A 17,913-nucleotide genomic window follows, 5' to 3' on the forward strand; every position below is an offset into this window, starting at 1 on the left:
GAATCATAGAATCATAGAATCATTAAGGTTGGAAAAGACCTCTAAGATCATCGAGTCCAACCATCAACCCAACACCACCATGCCCACTAAACCATGTCCCTAAGCGCCTCACCTCCCCGCCTTTTAAATCCCTCCAGGGATGGGGACTCAATCACTTCCCTGGGCAGCCTGTTCCAATGTTTAACCACTCTTTCAGTAAAGAAATTTTTCCTCACATCCAATCTAAACCTCCCCTGGCGCAACTTGAGGCCATTTCCTCTCGTCCTCTCATCCTATCGCCAGTTACTTGGGAGAAGAGACCAACACCCACCTTGCTACAACCTCCTTTCAGGTAGTTGTTCAGGTAGAAGGGAACACAGTTATCCTTTTACATAAGGATAGAATCCCTTGAGATTTTTTTTAGGGAAGGAAATATAAACTTCAGGTAGATTTGCAGTGTTCAAGATATCGAGCCTCCTCAGAAATTCTGTTATCAGCACTAAGTTAGGCACCTCTAGACAGAACAACCTGGACTACACAGCTTCTTCAACTACTCGGCAAAGGATTGAGACCTGCATTTTACTATAGCGAGACTTTTTGTTTACATAAAAGGTATTTTATTTATTTTGTTAGTACACCATAAATAGTCTTTTGTAGTCTTTGCTTGTGGTCTTGTGACAGCTTTCTACTGAACTCTGCCACATGTAAGCATTTACTACACGCATGCTCAAATTAAAGTCTGTAGTTTACAGTGTTCTCATGTATTAGCAGTGTTTCTCCCTATTTAAAAAAAAAAAAAACAAACAAAGACAGAAAGAAACATTCCCACAAGAGGGAAACAAGAAACAAGTTTTACATCCTAATCATAAGTTTCAGTCCAGCTGGTATTTTCAGCTAATGCACCAGCATTAAAACAAACTTTGCCAGGCAGAGCATTCTATTGTACTAAATTCTGACTTCTGAAGTAAATCCAGGATGATCAACTGATTACAAACCTGTTATTTTCAAGATACACAGGTTTGATTTGATGTGATTTTTGATGTAGTCCAAAAATTCTAATTATCCTCTGCCAATGCTATAAAAGAAATCTTAGAGCAACAGAAAAATTTAAAATGATGCTTGGATAGCCTGAAAAATCAAAAACATCACATAATTTATCTCTCATTTTGAAGATTTGCAAAGATCAAATTCTTCACAGAAGCAGGCTCATTACCTGTAGATGAGATTTGGTAACTGAGGGAGCCCATTTCATTGCTTCTTGCAGAATCATCCCACAGCGTGCAGCAAAATCCTTGACTATACTCTAGAAATAGAAAACATCAATACAATCAGTAAAATACAGGACATTTAACAAGAGGCACTGGTTTTAGTGGCGTAATAAGTAACATAGGGAGTAAGACAGGTTGCAGCAACATGGTAAGGTTAAAATTTTCTCTAACAATTAAATGTACCCTTGGTAAGTGACGAACTGTCACACTTCAAGTCAAGTAAAATAATAAGATTCAGAAAAACATAAATAGCAAGTGTCATACTGTATTTGAAAAACCTTACCCAGGAGAATACTTTTTAAAAAAAGGACCATTCAGAGTAGCTCACTAATTTATCTCCAAGACATTAAAAAAATCAGGTATTATTTTGTTGTTTGATAAATCAAGGAGGACCGCCTACCTCTCTGGCTTCATGTGTGTCAGGGACAGTTATTCTATATGGAGCATCAGGAATGTCATAATATGGTTGGTCCTTGTGAATGTCCTAAACAAAACCAATTATCAATTCTCAATAAGATAAAATTCATCATCACTTAACTTGAACGCTACAGGTAGCACTCTCCTCAAACAAGAAATCTGATATACCAAACCTTTTTGCCAGTATTTGCTCTTGACGTCAATCTGAATAGCTCTAAGAAACAGTTTGTATTCCAGTTTGGTTCTCAGTGTAAATAATTTTAAAGATCCAATGCCCTCACCTCAACATTTAGTACAAAAATAAAATTCTATAAAGCATTTCCATCTTCAGAAATACTAGTATGTAATAAATCCAAGGAATATGGATACCCATACATAGACTGGAAAGAGTATAATCTGACAACTGTAATTCATAAAAAAACCCCACAAGCCAAAAAAACACCACCAAACTTTTATTTCAAATGAGACAGTTCATCAGTTACAACCCAGAACTGGTAACCCAGTGTTTTATTCTTCATGCTAAATTTGACTTTCTGAACCACATTTGACAACTTCCTAGCACTAGTTTTACTGCCTATGAAATAGGTGTGCAAATGCACTCCTTACTTCACAGAACTTAAAATTAAGATTTTGTCAATCTTAGTGACGAAAGCAAAAACAGATTAAGAACTCAAATAAGTATCAAATAAATGCAAAACAAAGCAAAAAAAACCCAACAGTTCTACGGAAGAAAAATGGAAACATATATTTTATTTCCCTAATAGCATTACTAAAAAATGAACTTACTGCACTAAGAGACAGTGACAGTGTCTGCAGAATATCTAGCATAGTCTTCAGCACAGTTCCACTCCACAGCAAGTGAGGAAATCTAGAACAAGACAGGATTCAGAAACGCAATAACCATGGAGAGCTGAGGAAGGAAATTATTTTATCAAGGAATGGAGCTGCTCAAAGAGCTAGCTATATACATCACTGGGTAAGCTCATACTCAACAGAAGTCACAAAGCTTGCCATGGCTCACAACAGCCTAGCTCAATACAGAGTCAAAAGCTCTCTAAGAGCAAGCTAAGCAGAGCTATTTCATAGGAGTTGAGATTGCATTTATTTCATAGGCACTTTGCTTTGCTCCATCCATGAGAATACTAAGCAGGCACAGACATTTTAAGCAGGGGTTTCAGAGCCCAGGTTAAAAATACTATGGAATGTCATTTTTCAAGGAGATGTTTCAGCAGAAGTATCAGCCAAGAAATCCACTTGACCGTCATCATCGATTACATACGTAATCACTAAGCAGTCAATGTGAAAAGAGAACAGGAAAATTCAATCTATACTCACTTGTCTACCAGACCAGATAAGTATTTGTCTGCAACTCTCCGGATCCTCTTGTGAATGTGGTTAAAATTCACCAGCAAGAACTGAGCATGTCTCTCCAGCTCTTCTTCGTTCTCCTTAGTTTTAGGCTAAAAAGCATGCCAAAGACAAGTATGAAGCTCTTAAGGAAAAAGACAAGCACACTTTCATAAACTGAAATGAGAACATTTATACAAATTTAAAATTTTAGTTTCCATGTAACCTACTTTATCAGCCATCATTGTCAGGAAAGCTTCAAACACCTTATCAGCAACAGCTATCACACACTGCATCATACCTGAGGAATTGAGAGAAGTGACAGGTTTGATTATCAGAATTACATTTGCTTTATAAACCATATTTAACAGGTAAAAAGTGTTTATGTTTACTCAGCCAACACCGAACCAAGCTGTTTCAAAACAAAACCAGCATTCTTGGCAATAAAGCAACAGCAATCTAGTGAACGTGATTAATTTTGTTATATAGTTGCTTTGTTTTAGTTTTGCATGCCTGGAGATAACTTCCTAGTATCTCAAGTTGCGAGATAACCTAGACACGTAATCTTACCAGATTTGTCTTTTTGAATTGCTTTATCCTCAAAATAGCAAAACATAACTTGGAAGCGATCTTGGTCAGTTGAACGCAACACCCTAGGAAAGGAAGAGTTTTGTGGGTTGGGTTGTTTTGGTTTTTTGTTTCATTTTGTTTTTCTTTTAAACAGCTTCAACAAATCTATGTACTTTAATGCCACAGTACACACCACACACATACGGTCATGGTTCATTTCATGACAATTGTAACTCTCTATTAAGTGTGATATTGCTATTTGTTTCTACATTGAACTAACAGGGCTTAGATCATAAAACGCTGGATTGTCACTGAGAGAATAACTTTCACACCTCAGGAGTGGGAAACGTGATAATCATGCACTTATACAATCACCACAAATGTATAAACATGGCACGATCTTTGGCATTTCTATAGGCTTTGCATCTGTTGAATTTGCATGTGATGGAAATATCACTTATTAAAATTTTTTTTCTAAAACACAGCCAATGATGTTTCTGGAAATGGTCGTCCCTGTTCTCAGTTATCGTCAAAGTAAAAACATGATGAAGAAGTTTCTTCCTACTTTCCTCATTGCTAGACCTCCACCTCAGCTTTCAGCTACACACTTCTTTGAATAGCAGTCATAAATACACTTTTAAAGAAAAAAAAAAGTCTGTGAATTCAGTATGTTTGATTAGTACAACCTAACACACACTATTGAGGGGAGAAAAAAAGTACACTACAAAAAAAAAAATTCTCAGCTCCTACATTACACTAATCTCGTAGAATAGGCAAGCGTCTACACTGTCCTCCAGAGGTACAAGCACAAGACTCTGTGCAGAGGATACATTACGCTTGCAAGACATTCCTTTGAAGAACCCTTCTGTCCATCTTCTGTTAGTTCCTATACAGAGGATATCCCATTTTGGGGGCCCTACTATGTTATTCCATCCTTTTTATCTACTCTTAAGGCATTTTTGCACAGATGAATTCCCAGTCTCGGAATCTTCAATAGAGCTAACATGACTCAAAATACTGATTCACATTTACCTTAGTGTCTGGCAATTCTGACTTGACCATACAGAGTTTTTTTTTTTTTTTTTAATTCATCAGTGAAAAAAGTATATATATACCTCATATATTCTAGGCGGTAAACAGAAAGGAGATAGGTAGACATGGCAAAGTCCAACTTATTGATCAACGCTGACACTTCCGGAGGAGGATCCAAGAGATTTATTATGGTACTCCGCAGTTCATTTAATTCAGCCTAGAGATGAATACATGAGGTTATCTGAAGTGCGAGTACTGTTTTAGTTTGTGTTCTGAAAACATTTGCTTTCAGCTATTACTCTTTTTACTTTTTAACTTTTGCAAACAATATGCCAGGATGCCTCTGCCTGCAGACTAAGACCAACCTGCTCTGACTCAGCAAGTCACGATTCTTCAAATACAGAATTAAACAGAGTTAAATGCTGGACTCAAGCTCCCTGCTGAAATAACTGGCATAACTGCATGGAAACTAGCAATGAAGAAATAAAATTCCTGCACTAAATGCATGTAATTTTGATCAATATCAACCTTGTCCATCTGAAACTTCAAGAGTCTCTTGTGTCATTTTTTTATGTCACAGAACTAAATAACTAGGCACAATGCAGATTTCCGTATTATTTGGGAGCCAAAGACATTTCATAAGCTGCAACTCTTAAATCCGTTTTACACTGCTACCACAAACAGTCCTCAGGTAAAATCTATCCTGCAAACACTAGGGAGAGAGAAGTATACCAGTACCAAGCCAGAGGATAAAAAGGGAAAAAGCTCACTTAACATTTATTTGAAAGACTGAATGTGTTGTTTCTTTCCAAAGTTTGTTGTGTTTCGGGTTTTTTTAAATAGTATAAATTTTGTCTGTCTGTTACAAAATGGATGAAGAACTATTAAAAGGCTTCCATCTCCACAAAGACTTGGTTTCCACACCTAATCAAAATAGTGTGGCTACCACCCTAAGCACTTGTATTAACACTCAATAAAACTAACCCCAAGTAGTTTATGTACACTGCTGTCACATGAGTAGTGTAAAAAAGCTGTTTTTCACTAATAGGAGGCAGGTTGAATGGGTATTGGGCTTGTTTCAATATACCATGGTTACTATATCATTTAACTCTGACGGACATTACGGAAGTAGATAATAGAAGAAATTAATTCTTACAGAAGTCACGGTATCATTCTTCATGGCAGAATTGTACTGAAGAACAGATCGAAGTGGTTCTTTGCTGGGAAACGTGAGTAATGGAGACTTGGTGGCAATTTCACATACACCTTCATACCATTCTTCTGGCCAGAGACCTGAAGCACAAGTATAAAGAGGAAGGTGGGGTGGGGGAGAAAAACAGTATTAAGATTCACAAAGTTAACCAGCATTATCAAGCTTTATACTACTTCCCAGGGCCAATTTTTCATGCACTTAAGCACAAACACTCAACATAAGTGATCCATGTTCCAAACATAATAAACATGTTTCGGTAATTCCAAGTGAAGTTTCTCACTGGATAAGAAGTTTCTACTTGATTACCATTGTACCCCATGTTTCTGATCTTCCATTTCAGGAACCTAGCTATCAAAACTCATCCTTAACTAAGGCTAACTGCTATATTAGCTTAGGGAAAAAAAAAAAAAACTTAAGTACAAGAACAAATTGTACTGTGCTGAATCTCATAGCAAAACAGAGCAAAGATGTAAAATCCTACCAACAACTGTCATGTAAGCTGTTTGCTTTGCAGTGTCTTTATGCCTATAAATTTTCTTCAGCCTACTGTGAATGGTTTACATACAGTTACATGCACATTCATTGAGTTTATATGTGACTAGCAACGTTGTTCTCTCAGAATTTATACTACCTGATCCTTCCACAGCAAATCCCATCAGCACTGAATACAACCAGAAGTCACGGAACAGCTTTTGCAACCTGGGCTTAGCCTCCTTGATGGGTGGCAAGCGTCTAGTGAGCTACCAAAGAAATAAAAATTAACATCAGAAAATGATGGGAGTTACAATAACTTAATTCCACGCTAAGGGATCAATTCATGTACCTTCTTTACTATGATTTACGAAGGTAATATTCTTTGTCATCTACGAAAACTAGTCTCACGTTGCTATTGTTATATTGAAGAAAATTAGATCTGGTTAGAATATCTTAAATGCTAACATTTGAGATGCCTGAAGTAACAATTTCCTTTGTTTTGCACAAGAATAATACCATGCTGACACAGTAACCTCTGAAGAGAATACATAATATTAGTGTACTATCAACTGCAGACAGGAAGAGACCACACAGTCTTTTAAACTGTGTTGAAGACAATGCCATGCAGCTTTGCTTCAGTGCAACGGAACTCAAAACCAAATAAATATGAGTCAAACATACTTCTGGTTGCTGTTGTTTATTGGCTTTGTGGAAATACATTGAGGCACCAATTGGGGATCTTTCATTGTTTGCACCCACGCACACAATGACATCAGTTCTGGAGAATTTACTATCTAAACAAGCAAGTAAAAAAGCATTATTTTCAACACATTTATTAAAATTCTCTGATACTTTTTGCACAAACAGCTGCTACCACTGGAGGAGCACAGTTTATACTCCCAGCCAACATGATATGCGATGTTAGATAAATTTATATAACAAAGTTCATAGTGTGTTATCCTTAAAAGTGTTAGAAGCACAGGCAGTGTTTAAGAAGTGAAAGAAATGGCCCATTAAACTGCGAGCTTTATTCAACATGACTATATTATTACTGTAAACTTTCTTAAGAAAGTGTTAGATTCTAATCTAGCTGGAAGGAGTTTGCTCTAACTGTACAATAATTCCCTTGAGATATGAAAGCCAGCAGTATTTCAGTGAAACCTTATATAAAGCCAACTTTGGATATATTTGTAAATCATGAGGCAGATTGTTCATACAAAAAAAAAATGAAGAAAGAAATCCCTGTATTATAGTAAAATTAATCTCAGTTTAAGCTAGTGAATGGTACTATGTTAAAAAGTTGCTTGTGCAACACAAATGTTTGCACCAATATGACACTGACTGAAGAAGCCTGACCATCACAACCACAGAGGCCTCAACCACATCTGCAGTAAGATCCCCCCCATTTCAGCACAAAACAGCAGCGACATGGCTTTTACTAGTCATTAGCAGTCAAGTTTATGTGCATGCTTGACTTTGAAACTTTACATACACACCAATTTTTGCTCAAAGATCTTCCTCAAAAGCGAACAAGTACCTGCAAAGCCATAAAAGTAGTTCAACAAACAACATACAATTCAGCAGAGATCACTAGGCAAGGGAGGGATTTTGGCTGACGAAGTAAGTTTAGCAGTGTTTGATTTAGAGAATGTTTACTTTGGGAGATACACAAAAAACTAGCGTCAAAGTTCAGATTTAAACCCTGCCATTCCCCTTACTTGAGCTATTCAACACATCCCTTCCGTACAGTGCCTTAAAGGTAAGCTTCATTTACATCTTCTGTTCTTTTAGGTACATCTGACCAAAGACGTACCTAAATATTATATTGTAGAGTGGGAGAATGTTTTGCCTATGTAAGTGCAGCTAAGCAATAACTGAACTTTGGTGAAGACGAGATGTAAAGTTGGGAACTAGAGACAGCAACTTCTTCTATGCCAAAAGCAGAAAACATTTATCAATGGTTACTGGACAGAGTATCTCAGCCGTAAGGGCCTGACTTCTGGGGGCGGGGAAAAAAAAGTCATGAATTTATGAAGAAACAATAAAAAAAAAAGACTGACTCGAGTCCTTCAGTCAGTGTAAAACCATTTAAAAAGCATTTTCTATGGATCCTTCATCGTTGCAAAACAATTCATTTTTTATATGGGGTAATCACCTTAAATGGTTTCAGGATTTCAGGCTAATTAGTTTGGGGGGAGAGTTTTGAAACTTAAACTGTTAGTTCAGTTACTTCAGTCCTGCTACAACATGTTTGAAAATATTTTCCTTCAAGCACTGGTTTTATTCACAGATGTGCAGGTATGTATACCTATATATTTTACTTCCACAGAACAGCTCTTTGGACTGTTTGCTAATTTAAAAAACATTTAAATCAACATATTAGTAAGATTTTTGTTTTAACTGTATTCAGTGTTTTGTCCTAGATTAAATTGTAAGTATTTGCCATTTTACTCAAAAAAGTACTATCAACAGAAATTGACTTTATAAAGTCATCAAGTAACTTTCTAAAGAAGCCTGAGCAAAATCCAAGACCCTGGCATTCAGACACCCATTTCACAGTTTCAGTTGATACAGAGTTATTGAACACCTACATTCTGGTCTTTCTTTGACTGTCACAGGAAGGAATTACACTTTTTCATATCTTTTTAAGATCACTGTAATTACTGCAACCCAATATTATGGTGAAAAGTCTCTCAGACCCACTTCTTGGTACAATGTTTTACAGCTGAGTAAGGCTGATGGATTCTCTTCAAACAATAAATATCTAAGATAGTTCTTGATTTTAAAAATAATTGAAAAAATGCAACAGTCCAGTACTCAGTAGATGAAGAGATTAAGTTCCCCTTTAGAAAAATGCAGGTTCTACTTAAATATATCCTCACACAAAAGAAGTGAGGTTAGAAATCCAGCATCAGGATAACACTAAGACTAGAGAAACAAAGTTCTGAATAGGAACTTACAGAGACTTCACATCATGAAGAAAACGGAGAGCTCATGTTGTGCAGTGCCACACAAAAGTAAACCAAAACAAAACGTAACTAAACAAAAAGCAGAATCAAGCCAATCCTTCACAGAAGCAGCAGATGAGTATACACAGCTGCAAAAAGTATGCACAGACGTGTAGTAACACACCTGAGTAAGACCGTGAGCAGGCCAGGACATATATTTATGTCTAATGCTTCCCACAGTGCAGTCCCACTAACGTGGGATGAATGTATTTAGTGCAAATACATGTCTTTCTCCAAGTTTGTTGCTACATCCCTAGATCTCCTTTATTCCATCAAATTTCAGCCTTGTTCTTCTAAAAATACTCCCATAAAAACTCCCACTTTTGCTGTAGCTACAGGATGTCTGTTTTTCAAATTCTTCAGTACATCTCAGCCTTCTGGTATGCTCCTGCAGTGGATGCCTAGTCCCTCCTCCTGCCAAGCTCAAATCTTCAAACTTATCTTCACGTCGTATTTTTAGCATACACTAGTAACACAGTTAGTACACATTTTAAGGTTTAGAAATAAAGAGTCCCACATATTTTAGGTAATGAGTTTGTTACTGCTGAAATATGCCAATAATTATGACTTCTATGGGAGGAGGTCAACCAATTCTTTGGCAGGCTGGAGGCATGATGTAAGCAAAACTGATTACCAGTAGAACAGATTCATCCATTTAATCGAGCTCTGTTCCGCTAAAAAAAATGCTGTCGAATAACTATAGACCTTCTGCTGTGACAGAATTCAGAGTGGACCTAAAATTAGGGAACAGATAACTAAGATTCAATTACCCTATGCTCTCTCAACTGTGTTATGTTGTCTTCCAGGTTTTGACCTGTCAGAATGAAGTTCCTATTTCATTTGCTTGCCTTTGCTCTCATCATAACCTCCACATTTTGTGGAGTCAAGGACTTCACTGAGCATTTTGAAAGCCTTAAAGATGCACAGCCACATGAAAATGGGACCTATGATATGCCAAACTTACCACCCGAGTTCCACAGAGAAAACACTATCACTAATGACTTGATTCCTGAAGAGGAGGAGGAAGAGGACTATCTAGATCTCGACAAGATACTGGGTGAAGATGATTACAGTGACATTATTGATGCTGGCCCATACATGGTTTCTGAAATTCAGCAAGGAAATATTCTTGAACTATTCCAAGGCAAAACTAGAATCCAGCGCCTCAATATCCTCAATGCAAACTTTGGCTTCAACCTTTACCGCAGTGTGGCAGACAAAGCCAACTCTTCAGATAATATCCTCATGGCTCCTGTTGGCATTTCCACTGCAATGGCTATGATTTCTCTGGGTCTGAAGGGTCAGACTCATCAGGAAGTGTTATCTGTTATTGGCTTTCAAGACTTCATTAATGCCAGCACCAAATATGAGCTCATGACTGTTCATAATCTCTTCCGCAAACTCACTCATCGGCTATTCAGGCGCAATTTTGGTTATACGCTGAGGTCTGTCAATGATGTTTATATTCAGAAGGACTTTTCTATTCTGAATGATTTCAGAAACAATATGAAAACATACTACTTTGCTGATGCCCAACCAGCTGATTTTTCGGATCCTAACTTCATAACTAAAACAAATGAACGCATCTTGAAGCTGACCAAAGGATTAATAAAGGAAGCTCTTGTGAATGTAAACCCTACAACACTGATGATGATTCTTAACTGTCTTTACTTTAAAGGTAAGAATCTGTTATTTCAATCTTAGCAATGGATTTTCTCAGTTTGCAATTCACTGCATACTTCATTAGAAACCCCAGACTGAACTTAAATCCAGTCTACAGTTCAAAAAAGCCTACCGACTCCCTCATTAGAAGAATCTCTATTATTAGCCCATTTTTTGCATGTTTCTGTAGCACACTGATGTTCCAGTCATGCCTTGAAGTTAGTGGGTATTGTACAAATACAGCAAATGCTTATTTACATCTAAAATCTTATAGTCTAAAAGTGAGACAAAAAAACAACATATGAAGGCAGAACAGCCTCAGAAAGCACGAGCTGTGTAGGAGTCTTAGATGATGAGGTATTACTTCATGTGCAAGTTATTAGTCACATTGAGTCCTGCTTCAAGTTATTGGCTTCACTGAAATGGTACAGGCTTATTTCAGTTAAAACACTTAACAATTCTGAAGTATTCAGGATTTACAGGAATGACTATAAAGAAGTTCAGCTTAAAGTATCTGCTTTTTATATGATCAGAGCATGATCCTTGTCAACAAGCCTACACAGGGGACTGAAGAGAAGAAGCAAAACAAGCATTCTTCTAAAACTAAAAATGAACACATTCACATGGAATATTTCAGCATGAACTGTCTGCTGATATGGGCTCCTACACGTTTCACTATAGGCTGAACAGTTAAAGAGGCTTGAAATAAAGACTATACAATATATTATTATAAATCCTTATTTTCAATTTCTTTACATTTAAACTAAGAATCTGTGGTGAGATTTTCAACATTGGTTATCTGCCTCAAGTTGAAAGTTTTGTAATTTTTCAACAAACTTTCAAAACGGTATTAAATGAGCAAAAGGTGGGAGGTGCCAATGAAAGAGGAACTAAGGAAAAAAAGATCTGTTACTGACTAAGATGAAAACTAGATGGAAGGTGACTTAAAACACTGGTAAGAAAAGACAGATTAGCACAAAAGGATAACAATGTTTGGAAGTACAACATACTCCTTTCCATAACTTATAATGGAGTTTCTTTTTTCCAATTATGTCCCTGATTCCAGGAAACAAATGCTAAAGGGCTCTCTTACACCTGCCTTCTCAGCGTTTGATCATAGGAACTTACAGGAACACCATTCCTGTAAATTTATGAAACGTACCTTTTCCCACTCACTTGCAAGGCATTACTTCCCTGAATAATGCCACGTCTCTTTAAAATATCTGAAGCGCTCATTAGCATAAGATCCAAATAATGATTTGACAGATCCCTATTCTGAAGTACCATCCAAAAGGGACTTATTTGTACCCTTAAGTGCATCTCTGAGGACCATATCATATTAAATCCATGGCTTTACTGTCCATCAGACCATCCTAAGAAAAGGATTATGCAGAGTGAAACAGACTTTTTTTCACAATTTGGTCAAATTTAAAATACATTTTTGTTTTACTCTGAAGTTTTTAAATACTTGTGCTATCTCAAAATAACAAAAACACCACCAAAAATTAAATAGCTTTAGTATTGGATTTCTTGAGTCAGCAAGACTAAAAAAACTTTTGGCTTTTTCTTCTCCCCATGGAGTCCTGTTAGTCCAGATTGCCTTGGTGCTGTCTGCTGAAGGCAGTAATTTCTAACCCTCAAACCCAAAAAGATCCATTCTATACTGCTGTCTCCCATTCTTTCATCTTATAGTGACAGTCTCCTGGTAGTATTATTTCAAGTGGAAGTGAACTTTTTAAAAGCAAGTTCTGCTCCTCGGTTTCCTAGTTTCCCCACTAGTCTTCCACACATGCTAATTTTTGTCCACATCTTTCCATTTACAATATTTACACTGTATCATTGCAGACAAGCTCTGTTAAGCCCTCAGAGCTAAGAAACCTATGAGTACACATCAGGTACACAGAGATGCTCAGTGCAAGTGATACTGAGTAATGAGATACTTGCCAAACACCATGAAGTCTCAAGCTCCTTTTATATTAAATACCATCAAGAAACTATTGGAAACTATTCACGTCGGTAAGAAGCAAGTTTTATCTTGTATAGGTGTCCAGTCTAACTGAGATCTACCCTCCATTCTGCAGAGGTCTGAACAATCATTTATGAGCTTCCTATCAAGTAGGAGCTGGTTATTTTAGCCATGGTAGATCATGGCAGCTTTTGATAACTAACACATTTTGACAGATCCAAAATCGTTTCTATGAGATTCTAGTCACAAATGCAAGAGAAGTCAATCAGTGGAGACAACATCTGCCACCACAGATGGATCCAAAAGACACCTTGGTGGGAAGATTCAAAACAGGAAGTCACAAAAGTCAGTAAAGTGCCAACTGGTTTCAGCTGACCCCAGAAGACCACATGCCTCCTGCTGGAAAACAGTATTTTACCCCAAGACAAACACATCTGCAAAACTGAATTAAAGAAAAAAGTTCTCCAGCTCCTCTCTTTTACTAGGAAGAGCTGATAAATGTCTCCCATTCCTCAGGTGACAACAGTGCTGCTGAAGCTCCCCTGACTCACAGCAGCTTCGTGCCTTTAGCTAGCTAGAGTCCTACACCTGTGAATTCTGCTCCCTGAAGAACAGCCAGATGATGTTTTTTCCTGAGAAGTGAGACCATTTGTTTGGGAATACCGTAATTCATTTTATAGCCCATTCCCTTCAGAATATTAACCACAGTCTGATCACTTCTCAAAGTGCTCCCCATCAGCCCAACACATGAAGAAACTATTAGAATGAAAGTTGGACTGAAGGGTTTTTTTGTTACTTCACAGTCAACCTGACAAAGTCACACTGAGGATCTCAGAATCACTTGCAACCTTTTAAAAAAAGGTTACTGATTAAGGTTAAATTTGTAGTGTCTCCACACAGTCACAGCCATAGTTGCCCTGTACTTGCTTGCCAACAGTGACCTAAAATCCAGAGTTTTAACAGGAGATACCAGTAACCCTATTTCCACTATAAAACTCTAACTTTGCCCATTAAGAAAAAAATTCATGTTTTTTCCAGAGCTTCGGTTCTGAAAAGAGATCAATAGGAACATCACTTCAGAAAAGCACCTTCTTTTACACAGGCAATAAATATTTGGGGTACCCAAAGAATCTTCACATACAAAGATTCAAACCCTGATGGCAAAGCTGTCTGAGCTGCAAAATAGGTTGAATTGTATTCTTTGGGCATAAACCTGTCAGATGACAGGCTCATGTAGGTGTGCTGAAATCACATCAAACCGGGTCATAGAATTAAGCAGTCAACACCCAAACTTTTCAGGATGTCTTAACACAGAAAGTTAACTGGCTTGAATGGACTAAGTCAACATAATGCCTTCAGCATACTATCTGTTATGCAAAATGAAAACAGCCATTACTTAGCTTGGTGTTTCTAATGCCTGAAACAGTCTGGTTTCAAGTATCAGATCTCAAAAAATATAGCTGAGTCAGTTGTTTCGCTAGGTGCAAACCCTGTCAAATATTTTGCATCTGTTTAAACTTCGCAATTTCTAGGATCCTTGCAGAAAAAAATAGTACATACCAAGCCCTTTCAAATTTCCAGTTTGTGTTTACCTGCTTTTGTAATTCAGAACATTCAAATCAGACAAATGTTAAGTTAGAAAGAAAGCCAGGAATTTTAAACTCACTTTAAAATTTGTCGTCTTAGTCAGGCTTAATTGAAACCAACAATCTCCTACAGTAATTCCCAATTCATATGAATTAAAACTTAATGTAAACCGTTATTCTGGGGATATTTTATTAAACAAGGATCTTGGGGTTTTTTGTTTATCTATCTTCTGCATTGTATTAACAGGAACTTGGGAGAATAAGTTTCCAGTGGAAATGACAATGAAGAGAAGTTTCCGACTGAATGAGAAGCAAACAATAAAGGTTCCTATGATGCAGACAAAAGGGAACTTCCTAGCTGCTGCAGACCCCGAGCTAGATTGCGGTGTGATCCAGCTCCCGTTTGTGGGGAACATCAGTATGCTGATTGTACTTCCACACAAACTCTCTGGCATGAAAGCCCTAGAAAAGCAGATAACACCTCAAGTGGTGGAAAAATGGCAGAAGAGCATGACAAACAGGTATCTGCTGAAAAGTACATCTTGTTAAAGTCTTAATGTATTTTCTTGATGAGATTGACAAGAAGATAACATATGATATTTTGATTAAAAACATTAAACCTAAACAAAAACCCCCAAAAGATGGATTTATTGAATTAAAAATCAGGACCAGTGATCTCTCAAAATTTAAATGCCGTCAAGAAATCAAGGATGATTGAGGTAGGAAATTCTAATAGAGTTCCAAAATTCTTTCTATTAAGTATTTAATGTTGCAGATTTAAAGAAAAAGTTCTTACTGATAAAGTTTACAATGAGGAGGAAAAACAGGAGCAATAGCAGGTTATTTGTGCAGAATAATCTTGATCATATGGAAAGCAGCCCATGTTCATTTCAGCACTATGCATTTCAACATATCTGTTGTGTAAAGGCACACATTCAGTAATCAACAATGGACATCACAATTACAGGAGAGAAAAAATTATATAGCCTCTCTTGTGCAAGATGACAGCCTAGGTGGTATCTGTCTTCAGACTTGATGAAAAGATAAAAAGGGCTGATTTGGTGTGCTATTCAGGAAGCTAACCTGTTTCTATTGTATACAATAAGTGACAGATGTCCAATTTAGTAGTCCAGAAAATCTGACAGTTCAACATTTTTTACAAACATATCCAGCCATGTACTGAACTGCTCAAAGCCATGTATCTTATACCTATAAATAATGTAAAACACCCTAAGTGAAATATTAACTTGACAAACTAACAGTTTTGGGAGGAGAATTAATTTTTTAAAACACAGCTTAAAAGTAATGATGCCCAAGTTTTGAAAGTAAAAGTACGGTAAACAGTCCTGTACATTTCTGTGTCCTGCTTGCTGAAGACGGCAAAAAAGCCAAACCACACAGACATGTAAAGCAAAGGAGTCATGCAAATATGTATCTCCTCAATGATTTTTCATTTTTGTTTTTATTTTTACTAGAACAAGAGAAGTGGTTCTGCCTAAATTTAAGCTGGAGAAGAGTTATAACTTGATTGGTTATCTGAGATCCATGGGAATAGAAGAACTGTTCAATGAAAAAGGCGACTACTCTGGTATATCGGATGAGAAAGTCACTATTAACAGGGTATTTACTCCTCTCCTCTTTCCATTTCCTTTCTGATTAAACCATATCACCTGAAAACATGACAACACAGTAAAAATAATTCACAGTAAGCTAAAATAATATTTTTTCCTCATCTTTCCTGGAGGACATAGAAGGGATGTGGGTTTCTCTGCATGTCCTTGTCTATTCATATAATGAGGAACATGCTTAATCAGATGTCAAAGGCACTAACAAAGTGTTGCGGTCAGTCAGGAACAGGCTTATTCACAAACCAAAACCAAAGGATTGCTGCTGCATAGGAACTACCACAAGGGAGCCACATGCAGGACATGGCGGGGGGGGGGTAAGGCTGTGAGCTCATCATTTGAGTATACTTAGGAGATCCTCAATTCCTTTTTTGTTTGTTTTCCTTTTTTGTTTGTTTAAACAGTTCAATCATCAAGGCACAATAACTGTGAACGAGGAAGGCACAGAGGCTGGAGCAATAACCAACGTCGGGTTCATGCCTCTTTCTACTCAGATTCGCTTTATTGTCGACCGTCCCTTTTTGTTTCTGATCTATGAACATCGTACCAGTTGCCTTCTGTTCATGGGTAGAGTTGTCAACCCAGCCAAGTCTTAAAAGCAGAGAAGACCTCCAACTCGCTGTTATACATGGGCTGTATAATTACACATTAATATACCAGTATCATAAAGGAAATTTTATTGTCATATTAGCTAATACAAAAGCCACTGGTATCAACAGAAAATATATTATCTACAGGTAGTTTCACATGAATGGACTCATAGCAGTAGATAATTTGACTGCAATTTAAAATGGTTAGTGCCATGTATCAATACAAGTGTATTAAAAAAATAAATCACAAAGTAACTTATACTTTGTGTTCTACTTCAGTGTATAAAATGTAATCAATAAAACATTTAGACTATCTGGATTCTTGAAGTTTAGCTCTAAATGTGTGCTAGGATGCCTATTTATAATAAATAGGAATAAGGAAATCCTGAATACCTGACCAGTCTTAGAAACCTAGGTCTCTCCTGGATATTTTACATAAACTAACTTGAAAAAGAGTAGGTGTCTACATTCTTTCTTTTGCTTGCATCATTTAACATTCAGTAGACTGATACACACAATGAACCTTATGGACCACTGTACCAAATAAGAGGAAAGAAAAATGTCTTGGAGGAATGAAATACTAAGGGATCTGCTACTTTTCCCCAACCTAACTTGTATCATTTCAATACAGTTCTCTGATCTTCATCAGTACAAGCGGTATCAGAATTAGGCCAACCAGATATAAAGATCCCTAGAATACCTTTTACAGGTCAAGCAGCTAGCAAAATGCTTTTTTCACCAGCTCAGTATCACCTAATCCTCTCTACAAAAAGAGAGTGATTTATAGCAATCACGTTTGTCAAGAACTCAAATACACTCTCCGTACTTCATTCAATGGACAAAACCTTTCAATTCTTAAACTAAGACTGTAAACTTTTTGAATCATTCTGGTAACAACATGAATGCTGTACAAAGCCTGCTTCTCATTTGAAAAAGAGAAAATTTATCTGCTCTCTGTAGCATATTACTACCTACTCGGTACAAGGAACAGAGTTGCACCTTCCATTCAAGTTATTAAAGCCAATGAACATACTCACCTTTGCATCATACCTTTTAAAAAAATGTGCCTCACAATCCAGTGAGCGTATTTTTATCATTATTTGCAGTATCAAATATTGTATGCATCTAAATATACTCACATTATAAATTTGTCTTATGTTAGCAGAAATATGCAAA

The 17,913-nt window shown here is 36.9% G+C and overlaps 2 protein-coding genes across 2 annotated transcripts in view; one reads left to right on the forward strand and one right to left on the reverse strand.

Annotated features, from left to right (window-relative positions):
• Positions 1 to 17,913, reverse strand: part of PI4KA (phosphatidylinositol 4-kinase, catalytic, alpha) — a 62,520-nt gene that overhangs the window by 23,403 nt on the left and 21,204 nt on the right. The window contains 9 exon segments of the mRNA XM_009330750.1: positions 1,193 to 1,282; positions 1,648 to 1,731; positions 2,451 to 2,532; positions 3,000 to 3,124; positions 3,242 to 3,312; positions 3,582 to 3,664; positions 4,697 to 4,830; positions 5,770 to 5,906; positions 6,458 to 6,566. Of these exon segments, the coding sequence (XP_009329025.1) occupies positions 1,193 to 1,282; positions 1,648 to 1,731; positions 2,451 to 2,532; positions 3,000 to 3,124; positions 3,242 to 3,312; positions 3,582 to 3,664; positions 4,697 to 4,830; positions 5,770 to 5,906; positions 6,458 to 6,566 (915 nt within the window).
• SERPIND1 (serpin peptidase inhibitor, clade D (heparin cofactor), member 1) lies at positions 8,013 to 17,056 on the forward strand. The gene is made up of 5 exons (XM_009330749.1): positions 8,013 to 8,059; positions 10,115 to 10,986; positions 14,770 to 15,043; positions 15,998 to 16,142; positions 16,552 to 17,056. The coding sequence occupies exons 2-5, from the start codon at positions 10,131 to 10,133 to the stop codon at positions 16,741 to 16,743; spliced, it is 1,467 nt and encodes a 488-aa protein (XP_009329024.1). The 5' UTR covers positions 8,013 to 8,059; positions 10,115 to 10,130; the 3' UTR covers positions 16,744 to 17,056.

Source organism: Pygoscelis adeliae, unplaced genomic scaffold, assembly GCF_000699105.1.
Source record: "Pygoscelis adeliae isolate BGI_AS28 unplaced genomic scaffold, ASM69910v1 Scaffold358, whole genome shotgun sequence".
Lineage (NCBI taxonomy): Eukaryota > Metazoa > Chordata > Aves > Sphenisciformes > Spheniscidae > Pygoscelis > Pygoscelis adeliae.

Coding starts and splice junctions, on each gene's coding strand:
- SERPIND1 (XM_009330749.1), top strand. CDS start 10,131: ATGAAGTTCCTATTTCATTTGCTTGCCTTTGCTCTCATCATAACCTCC. Junction 10,987..14,769: donor TAACTGTCTTTACTTTAAAG/GTAAGAATCTGT, acceptor TTGTATTAACAG/GAACTTGGGAGAATAAGTTT. Junction 16,143..16,551: donor AGAAAGTCACTATTAACAGG/GTATTTACTCCT, acceptor TTGTTTAAACAG/TTCAATCATCAAGGCACAAT.